Source organism: Sipha flava, unplaced genomic scaffold (assembly GCF_003268045.1).
Source record: "Sipha flava isolate LNK unplaced genomic scaffold, YSA_version1 81_pilon_pilon, whole genome shotgun sequence".
Classification (NCBI taxonomy): Eukaryota; Metazoa; Arthropoda; class Insecta; order Hemiptera; family Aphididae; genus Sipha; species Sipha flava.
Window position 1 is genome coordinate 970655 of NW_020273623.1, and position 12411 is coordinate 983065.

Consider the following 12411-nt stretch of genomic DNA (forward strand, 5'->3'; position numbering starts at 1 on the left):
TTCATTCATGAATATACTTATTATTATATTAATAGCTACAAAAACAAGTACGAATTCTTATCGTCATCGATATTTCAAACTTCTTGAGAAATAGATTCTAGCAATTCAAAACCTCAAGTATCATAAGAGGCCTGCTTAATACTGTAGTCTTATAAATAAGGTTTATATAATATATAGAAAAAATTGAGTTAGAGTTACTTTAAGATATTTACTGTTAAAGGATCCTTCAATACATGTTAGTTTTAAAGGAGTTAAATAGAGATCTTTTTTTATTATGTGTCTGTGAAATCCATATTTATACGTGCAGTAAATAATCATTAGTTAAGCTCCACAATGACTATTCCTATTGCTGATTTAATTACTATGGGTTTTACGAACGATTAGAACCATCGTCATGAATCATGATAAATATATTATAAAGAAAAGCAATAAACATTTTAAAAATATATTGGTCTTCAAAAATATTCTGTTGTTAATCATATTACTAAAAAGCATAAAAAATACAAATAAATTGACTTTTGTAATACTATTAATCTAAAACTTACAAAAACATAAGAATAATATAAAAATAATACTAAATATAACAACAAAAAAAGAATCAAAGTTAATTTAACCACACATATTTAAAACAATTTGAAAATAGTTTTTAAGAATAGATATTCGAATATTTCAAAAAAAGTTATTGTTATGTATTTTTATAAACTTAAATTAATAAATATTTGTTTTAAATTCTTAGTCTAAGATATGTGAAAATACAGTTTTTTCTTGATTAGCTTTTAAATTAGTTTTTATTTTAATTCTTATTTCACTTTATAATATTTTTATTTTATTATTATTTGATATATTCTGAATTATAACTATAAATGTATATATGTTTATATTTTATATAAATGATAATATCATAATTTTTATAAGAAGTGAATTATGCAACAAACTATTTTTATGTGACTTAATTTAAAAAAAATTAACAGAGTGCTGGACTCTAAAAAAAAAAATAAAAGTTAAAATAAAATACTCTCTATTAATTTATAATTCAAGACTCATTGTATATTTTTAAAATTACTGAATACTTTAAACTTTTACCTTATAACATATTATATTCGATTGTATTTTATATTGTGTACATATTTTTATGTAGTCATTGGTTTGTTTGCATTTAAATAACAATTAATTTTGTTTTATTATAAAATATTGAAGATAAGTATTTGCAATCGTAAGTATAAAACAGCTCATCTAAAAATGTAAATAATTATTTATTAATTGAAAAATATTATTAAATATTTTATGATATGCTCTAGCTTCGGATTATATCAATTAAAATAAAATTACAATAATCCATAGGAAATATAAGCTTTTTTTAATACTATTATGTTTTTTTCATACAGAAATTCTACGTATATTTTTTTAATGTTTAATTAAAATATGAAAAATCTCATTTATTTCAATCTCAATAAAATATAAATCTATAAGCACTTTTATAATTAATTTTATAATACATAGTTTTAAATAAAGATAGTATATATTAATAAAGAACTGATTACTTGAAAACAGTATATTATGGAAAGTTCTTTTATACATAATTATTTATTTTTATTATTTTTATTTTAGGTCATTCGATTTCACTTTATTTTATCAAAAAATTAATCTAATCGAAATTCGTTGCACAGTGTCAAAGAAACTCACTAAATATTTCTTAAAATGCCCATAAGTGTCAAACAAATGGCTGAAATAAATAAATAAAATTGATTTATGGAAAATATTTACCAAAAATCAAGGATTGATATTATAAAATTAATTTTTAATCACAAATTATTGGTTTACAAATGATTCAGTATTTTTATGCATGTACCTATTACTATACATGTCCTTAAAATGTCCACATTAAAATGACTTATAAATTGACTTTCTTGACAATATTGAAGAGTAAAAAGAACAACTATCATATTCCTTATTCTCATTGTAGTATTGTTGTACAATAATTCATTATATATTATATTTTTTTATGCTATTTATATATATTTGGGTACAAGGACTATTATAGTGATAATCGTTCTTTTTTTCTATCAATATTTCCAATAGTATTATTGATATATTTGTAAGATATATTGTTAATATACAAGAACTGTGAATAAATACTAAGGAGATTAAAAATAATATTCAAGTAGTCGGGTTCATTGTACGAATGAAAGGAGAAAACATTGATTGAATTTATAGGACTCATAGACTAGAAGAAAATACTTAAATTGACAACCAAAATTATTGATGATCCAACATATAAAATACAGAAATATATAATAAAGGTATTACAACTAATAATAATAATAATAATATAGTTATCAAAATGCAAATTACAAATAATATATGTATAAGTCTGTGAAACTTTACTTATTTCTAATCAACTTCTTCGAATAAAATAGAATTCCTTAAGTTAAACGTTCTAAAGTATGATAACGATATTGAAAAACTTTTTCAATAGTTTGCATTATATTCTCAGAATCAACATCATACATTATTATGATTTTCAACTGAATATTGTGAAATCATAAACTGTCTATAAAATGAGTTTTGATATTGAAAAGCAATAGTTGGTAATAATGGTAAAAATAAGAAGTCAATACATTAAACTTAAAATCCTTAATTAATTCACGGCAATACCAACAAATATAATTTTATATTCCCAATACAAGTAAAAAATAACTTAATTAGTTGTTTTACGGCTTCAAATAATTATAATGACAAATTATATGCTGGTTTCAATGGTTTCTATTTTAAATTAGCTTGGTGGAGGAATATTAAATAATTATTGAAAATTTATTTATTTATTCATGTATAAAATATTTTTAAGTACACGTCATGATATTCATCATACTGCAATTTAACACTAATGATCAAAACTAAGCATAAACAATTTTTAAAATACCACAGATGTCACAGATTTTGACTGAAAATTATGCTTTAATTTTCCCTTATAAAATGAATAACTCAAGAAAATATTTTGTTTAATGATTCATAAAAACGAATAATTTCATTTTCTTTAGAAAAAAATCATAAATGAAAGAAAAAGATCATTAAGAATTTTGTTTAATAATAATTTATTTTAATTGTATATTTGATCGTAACATGAAAATAAAATACAATATGATTATACTTAGAAAAAAATTATAGAAACTACAATATATGAGTAACATAACCCTTGAAGTTAATACGCTATTAAATAACAAAAACACACACAATTAATATTTTTATAAGTTATATTCATTTGAAGTTCTTCGAGTTAAAAAAATTGATTGAAAATAGTACTTATACAATTTATATTTTAATTATATATTCTCATTATTTTGAATAAAATAAAAAAAAAAAATAAAAACAGTTTTTTTAACTCGATGAATATTTTAAATAAAAAAATGTTAATTTGATTTTTGGGATATTAATTATTTAAAACTAATAAATGAGTAATGACTATAATATATACCTTCTCTAAAAACATTTTCTAATTAATTTTAATTTTTTCCATGAATGCAGTCTTACATTTTATTTATTAAATTATAGCTTATTTTTAAATGAAATTAAAATATAATTATAAAAATAAATCTTTGAACACTGTTGATAATAGTCACAAGAATCTTAGAGATTTAAGTTATGAAGCTGACGTTTGAGCACATATCCATGTAATCAATATTTCTGGCCAACTTAGATACTATACAGTTGGTAGTTTTCCAAATGAAAAAAAGGAGGAAATGTACCTAATACTTAAAGCGTCTGTTCACGCCGAGACTGGCGTCTTATCCGTTATTTATGAACGTACTAAAAAGAAACTGTTTTATTACTCTGACCCCGTTCCATCTCAGGAACTTTATTTTTCTTTACCCAATACAACAGTTTTTACTTTACCAAACCAAAAACTTAACTAGGCGGTGTATTTTTCTTCTATTTTGGAGAAGTGAAAACCTAATTGTATATAAGCATATAAATTGAGTTCAAAAACTGTAATTTTAAATATTAAGCCATTTCCGTGAATAAATAAATAATTATTTCTTCTTTACTCCATAAAATGTTCTTTATTTTATGATTTATCACTTCAACAATAATTAAATTGGATTTTTTATAATAATCTTAAATTGTCCGTGATACAATAACTTAATATAGATGTAGCGAACTGAAAGCATTAAAAAATATACATTGAAAATTTTCATGGTACTTACGTTATACTCGTATTATGAATGAATAAATAAATATGGTTCCCTGTTTTAATTTAAAAATTAATTTTTACATGTTTATTGTTCTTACATTTTTTTATTATGGGTGTATATATTTTTATTCCTATATTATTTAAAACATAGGCATTAATTAATAAGTTATTATATTTACTTCATGTTTTATTCGTTACCTTTTAAAACAATGTATTAGTTTATTTTTTATTATTTATTCAACTTTAATTAATACATAAACGTGTTTGGAATAAGAACATAAGAGAAATCTGTGTACCGAACTGTGTTGTCGTAGTTCATAAGTATTATTTTGAAATAATAGGTTACGATTATACCTATATTTATATAAATAAATGTATTGAACAATTATATTTTGATGAAAAACAAATTTTTATTTATTATAATTAATTATTGTTTAAAAAGTAATTGATATGTTAAAAAAAATTGTTTTATTAATTTCTCACGTTTGTGATAGAGGGAGTAATTCGTTTCCGCCAAAAAATTTGATTTTAGTTTTCGCCAAGTATCGTTTCCGCCAAAACGTAAATGCTAGATTTTCGTTTTCCCCAAATCTATTTCTACACAACTGTCTAAATTATAATTTGAGAATCATTTAAAGTTACCCAGAGGCCACCATGGAGAGGCGGTTCTTATTGACCCCCCAAAAAATTGTTTGACTTAATTTTCGGATTCAAATATTTGAACTCCAATTGAATTTTATAATTAAATTTGTGTATATATTTAAAGTCAAATATTTCTTTTAATTCTATTAATTATTTATTATTTCAAATAATTGTTGCTTACTTTTTTTAAAAACGTCATTCTTAAAATGTTTTTATTTTTATATTCTTCTATTTCGTTTGTTGTATTTATTAATCGTTTTTTTTTGTATTACATCTTACAGAATAATTTTTAAAATATATATAAATTTTAATATATTCAATAAATACGTATATTATTCAGTAAATAGTATTCACGATTCACACTGCTATGTTGTCACAGTACTGACATATTCGATCACAGAACTCTATCCCGATAACACAGGCACTAACTACGCATGATATAGGTTATAACTTATAATATTATAATATAGGTTAAATAATAGGCTAATAATATAGTTATATAGTTCGATTTATATTTATTTATAATGCGTGGAAATTATTGTACGTTAAATCAATTATCTCTTTTATATCTTCAATATAAAATGATGGCTTATCCCGAATATCAGTATATATATATATCGATAATCGATAAAACTGCAGATAAACAAAAGGTTCTCAAACGCTATCACAATAATATAAGTAGAAATCAATTTGGCGGAAACGAAAATCAAGTTTTTTGGCGAAAACGATGACCGCCCGTGATAGAAACAACACGTTTCATCATAAAAAGACAAATTATTGTGTATGGTAATTTATTTATTTATAGATAGGTACAATGAAATTATTCATATGTTGATACCTATTTATTTTGTTTCCATGATATATGAAAATTTAAATAATAATCTATTTATGTTATGTCCAGACTCTTGTTTTAATTAACAACTCAAACTATTTTATTCAAATGTCAGTTCATGTATATTTCATGATTTTATTCTAATATCATTTAATATAACCATAAAAACTAAAAATAAAAATATTACTATTGGTGTTTGAGATATGAACTTTATTTACATTTTGTTAAAGTTTAAAATAAATTCAAATAACTTAGTTAATATTTTTTTTTTTTAAGTGAATTGAGTTCCAAAAAAGAAATATGACGACCCACAAAATATTAAAAGTATTATTATATTTTCAAAGAATTATTATTTTTATAATTAAAAACATTTTACTAATAAAAACAATTATTTAATTACTATTCATTTATTAGAAAATTGAAAAGACTACAATTAAAAAGTTTAATAATTTTTTAAAGTGTTGAACAACATTTATTTAATCAGAATTGGATAAATAATTATATTAATAACTATTGAGTTTAATAATTCCTATAGAATACATTTTACCGTTTATGTTCTTTTAATTAAATACATATCTAGCCAACGATATTGTATACATAATTAATAAACCTGGATTGAGTTTAGTTAGTATTTTCAATAAAATTATTTGGTTAAAAGCCTTTGTTTATAAATGATAACTTGTGTTAATAATTGAGTTCAAGCATTCAGTTTTGATTCAATGTAAAGTTTCAGGTATAGAATAACACATGAATAACGAAAACATTAAGAATATTATACAAATCTAAAATATTTATTTTTTAATATTTCAATTTTATTGTATAAATATACTATGCATAATATATATAAACAGAGGTGAACTGGTACGTATACGGCGTATACACATCAGCAGATTTTCGATTTTCGACGTATACCTAATATAAAATATTATTTTACAAGTATACGCTTCTAAAATAACTCGAAAATAAAAAAAATAATAATAATTTAATAGTTCATTGGAAAACATTGTTATGAACCATGTAATTGATTGAAATATTTAGCTGTTGAATATTATAGTATACGCTGTGTTTTATGTATTTTGTTAACTGTAGTGAATAACATTGAATAAAGTAGTATGGAGTGTGAACATTCAGCCCATAGTTCTTAAATCTGCATCTTGCAATTTATAAAGCGCTGCAAATGTATATCTTGTGGTGTTATATTTTATAGTCTTAATAGAAGTTATAAACGTGTAGTTACAAAGAATTAATTACACTTTTTCGAACGTATCTAGAGAAAACCATTGTCGAGCGAAGCAAGAAAATTTATTTTAGGATTAATATCCATATTTTTTTAGTGCGTATACCTACAAATATATTTACCAATACACCACTGTATATAAAATGTTTAACATAAATCATTCCTTTATAAATTAAAGCAAATAATGAAGTCGAATCAAGAATGTTTTTGTATAATAATTATACGTTCTGTAAGAGTATTTGGAGCTTATTATATTGAATTGTTGAGATTACGTATTTTATATCATATTTTTTATGAATACATGTTTTAAAATGTCGGATTTATTTTACAAAAACTACATAAGCTTATGTAAAGTGTCACGTATAAAACACTGATAAATAGAACTATTATTATAATGTTTGTATAACGTAGTCTACCGGCTACTATCGTTGTAGAATGAGACAGTGATATGACACAAACAAGTTTGCATGGATGAAATTTTCATTAAAAAAAAAAAAAAATTAAGACTGCATATTTCAAAATATATTTACTTACCCTGCTTTTCTGACAGCTCCCGTACAATTAAACGAGGCGGCTGCAGTCCCTGTTTGTTTACCCCGGTATGGTGAATTTTGAGTGCTCTCTGCGTCATCTTCGTCACTGATAGCGGTTGTCAAAGACATACGATCGTCGTCTGATATCTGTCAAGTGCAATCACGGTATTATTAATAATCGATTAATGTATAAAAGAAAAGTATTGACAAGTTTAAATGAAAAACATAGATTGGCTTAATTGATTTGACCGTAGAACTAAAATTAAGTGCAACCACAGGAATAATTATATGCACGAGCAAAATAATCAATAATGTGGTATTACGAGTTGCGCTTGAAAAGATTTATGTCAATTTTTGATAAAAATAATCTCAATAATAATATTTAATAATCATATGTGTTTCATGATAGAAACGTTTAGGTTTTTATATCAGCAAACATGTCTTTATCGCATTTTTTTTTTTTTTGCGCAATTGATAAAAAAATACCAATGCAAATCTTATGAAATTGCCAGAGGTTTCAGCTGCCAAAGATTTAATATTTAATTGCTGATATTCATAAATATGTATGCATAAAATATACGGTACGTTCAATGCTCATCATACACAATAACTTCATACTGAATTTCAATTACATTTGTGTAATTTAACTTACGTAATTTATTTTTAACAATTAATTATAATAAAAGCTAATTCATACAGCATTCACGTCTATATTGTGACAAAAAATGAGACGATCGTAAACATTATATTTAACAAAACCATGTATTTTTTATACTTATATATTTAAATATTCAAAATAATTATATTAATTTAAAATAATTTAATTATCTGTAACCAACAAGTGCAATAATTTATTTTATATTTATTTACAATGCTTTTATAGAAAAAAATTCAAAGGTTATTTTAAAGAGAGCATTTATAACAATGCTTTTCATTTATCGCTTATAAAAAGTAAGAAGAAAAAATGTGAAAAAAAATACTAAGCTTATTTTATGTGTATTATGATAAATATAACGAAATTGTAATCTGAATCATACTATTAAAAAATCTAAAAACTCAGACAAAATATTTATTTAAATTAATTTTATTTATTACAAAATTTAAATAATAATAAATAATCAATGATTTAAGTTTTCAGATAAAAATAACTTTTAAAATTAACTGGTTCTATTTACAATTTTCCGAAAATTAATAGTTGATGGTTTTTTAAATTTGTAATTTAAATAATAGCTATTTATTGGGTTTATGCTTCGTTGTAAATGTAATAATAGTTAATACATATTCTTTACTTAGTAAATTAATGGGTATATTTTAGAAGAAAATGCATACTAAATTTAATAAATAAATCAGAAATAATAAATTTTTTTTAGTACCAAACTTAAATTACCTGACAGCTTGTTTTCATCAAATATTTAGTACAAAATTAAATTACCTATGCAAGTAAAAAAATTATCATTTTTAAAATGATAGATTATATTTATAGTTGTTTTTTCTTACTACAATTTACAATTTAAAAATAAAATTTCAAATTTTATTTCTTAGTAAGAAATTATTCATTTATTTACTTATTTTTAAGTTTATTACATAGATATACTATTTAATAATTTATCTTAAATAATTAATACAGAATTTTTATAACCAAAATAAATAATTTAACTGTTGATTTTTAAAAATAAGAAATTTTATTCAGTTATTTGACATATGAATTCTATGATATTATTAAATATTTATGAAATAAAGCGATATAAACTCTTGATTTTAAATTAAATTTATAACAATGTAAGCTAAACATTTACGTATACAAATTGTACATTTTTAATCGCACGAAACAAAAATGAATTGATATCCACAATTTGAGGATCAAATTTATTGATGAATTCCAGGTTCTTATTATCTAATGTATATTTTCAGTGAAAAATAAAACATATTTTTATCTTATATTCACATAAATTACTTTGCATGTACTTTTGTGGATTATAATTTTTTATTGAAATTTTAGTTCGGAACGCAAAAAAAACTAAACTTTAATTAGAATAAGTTTCACTTAGATTAAATTTTAAATAATTATAAACAATATTTTATACAGTATAACAATAATACCTTGAATATCTATAACTCATTATTCCATTTTGTATTAGGAATAATTGTAGGAAATGTATTAATACTAAATATTACTGAATTATTCCATGACTACAAAGCAAGTCAATCCGTCAAATTTATTCTGCACTCAGTATACTTGCATTATAATTTAAATTGTTAAATTACATTCATTCTTAATATATAGTCAACAGATTTATATTATTTTTTTATGACAAGCAAATAAAATTATTAGGATATAATTTACATTAAAATTTTCATTGAACACAAAGACATTCTGTGATCGTTAAAGTATATTAAAAATACATTTTAAATATGGTATCCTTTACATATACAATTCACTGCGTCGCTTTTAAAATATTATCGTTTTATATGAATAAATAATTGAATATATTTTTTAAATATAGTATAATGTCATCTCAGGAAATTTGATGTTTATTCGCATTTGTTTTATAATATTTCAATTTATACACGATAAAAATAATTTCGTTAATATTCCTTTAAAACAGTTATATTTTTATTTTCATTTTTTATTATTTTTATTACGAGTGGTATTTATAGAATTTAAAATTTTATAAGCTACTATTAATTACGAAATTATACAAAATTGACATATGAATTTATTTCAGCTCATACCCGATGAGATTAAATATTTATATATGTATAAACAAATCCATTGTGTTGGCGCATAATACACTTATTACAATATCTATACGCATACACGTTACTGTGTTGCCGATATATGGTACACAAACCAGTACATTAGAGAGCGGACGAAGTGATTTCGAGGATTATCGTTTTAACAATTCAAAAGATATTTTACATTATAGTACACGCACGTAAGTGTATCTTCAGTACACATATACAATACATGCATAAATATTATAATATACGTGGAGGCATTACACCATACACATGAGCTTGCTAACGTTACACTAGTAATGTTTTTTTTTTTTTTATATATCGTTTGGTATTATTTTTTATCAATTACAATATAAATTGTCGACGAAGCTCCGCTGGTGGATTTCGATTTCCATTCGGTTGTATCGTATCCCACGGAAAAACCACGCAATAAATTATGGTTCACTTCAATCAACTAAGTATATGTGTTCTATAAAAACATGTCAACATTTGTAAGCTACCGTCGAACGGAATTATTACCTCTCTCACTGCCGTCTTATGGTCTATGTACTATGTACATACAAATATCATATATTATTATATTTACATTATACATACGCATGCACACACACACACATACAAAAACACATATATTTATGTTTATCAACATGTATATAGTTTATCCTTATGTGTATATTGTGCGTTTAACAGCCGTTTATATACATCACTATTTCTGCGCTTCTAAACATATATTAATATATACTGCCGTTGGTTGTCAACGATCGACAAATCTATTGCTGCCGCTGGGTATGTATAATACCATATTTCTACATTATGTATAAATATTTATGTTCTAACCCTCTCGTTGGGGGTCGAACGCGAAACACCGAGGGAGATCTTTTCGGACGGCTGGAGGAGTTAAAATCTAGGTTGGGTGGTAGGAGAAACAGGGGAACGTTAATATTCAACGAATCATCGTGCTTCGTGATGACACACCTTTAACCATCACATCAATATTCGCTCGCGTCTCGGAACTTCTGACGCGAATAAATAAAGCCGGGTGCGTGTGAACATTTATCTCCGTACACGCATCACTATACCATCGTCTCGCTCACCCTGGTCGCGGTAACCCTAATCGGCCGTGATATCGTGTTACATAACCTTATTATTAGGTTCCCGATTGTTCTTTTGTTTTCAAATGGATAGGCAGATGGACAGACAGACGAACTGACAGGCATGAAGGCAGACGGATAGACAGATATACAGACAGTCGGACGGGAACCGAGACGTTTGCGAATCTCATGGTTCGCTCTTTCCGAAAATAAGTCACCACCCGTGTTTCACCACTCGTCCAATCATTTAAGAGCGTCTGAATCAATTACACGAAAACGACAATTTTTGGTTTCGAGTGCGCGACGAGTACACGATAATGAATATGTATATACACATATAAACGTATCTACTATACACCCACACGTATGTAGGTGCTTCACGAATATGTTATAAACACCCGGTAACCGTGTATTTGTCACCGTGTTCGGTGTCTATAGTCGTTATAAATCATTCACATGCCATTAGTTTTCCTACACCCATTAACATATTATACACATATGTAGTGACATACTTGAGGAACGAGCGGATTTCAGGATGGAAAATTTTAAATTCTTTTATATATGTAAACACACATGTTTATGGAAAAATTTAACGATTTTTTCATTAACCCGTCAGCAACACGAATCAAGAGAGTGTTTTCTCATGTGGTGTAAAAGTTTCAAACAATGACCGTACGTATACTAATAATAATAATAATAATAATGAAAAATAGAAGGAAACGTATACGGACGAAGAAACAGTACTACGCACAGTTTTTGGTTTTGAACACATATTTCATTTCTCTTACGAAAACACAAGTCAATGAATATATATTATTTTAATAGGTTTTACTCTGTAAAAATTATCACATTCGAACTTAATTATATGGATAGTTATTGGATATAGTAACTGTAGACGACTGAGTAAGAATTAATACTTTTACGATATATACCTCATTTAAAACTATTTTAAACATTTTTAAATCAAATTTAAGACTTTAAGCAGTATAGCCAATACACTTTGCTTCTTATTCAAATATTCTGAAATCAAAAGTATCCGGTATTTGAAATTTTATACCTAACATTCATTTTAATATAAAAGAGATGCAATACATAAATCTATGAAGACATTTATTGATTCTTAATTATTTTAAGTAAAACTCAGAGCA

At 24.1% G+C, this 12411-nt stretch overlaps 1 protein-coding gene across 4 annotated transcripts in view; it reads right to left on the reverse strand.

Annotated features, from left to right (window-relative positions):
• Positions 1 to 12411, reverse strand: part of LOC112693162 — a 70236-nt gene that overhangs the window by 11084 nt on the left and 46741 nt on the right. For all 4 annotated transcript variants that reach the window (XM_025568102.1, XM_025568101.1, XM_025568104.1 and 1 more), the window contains one exon: positions 7435 to 7580. In XM_025568102.1, coding sequence (XP_025423887.1) covers positions 7435 to 7580 — 146 coding nt within the window. The remainder of the gene's footprint in view (positions 1 to 7434; positions 7581 to 12411) is intronic.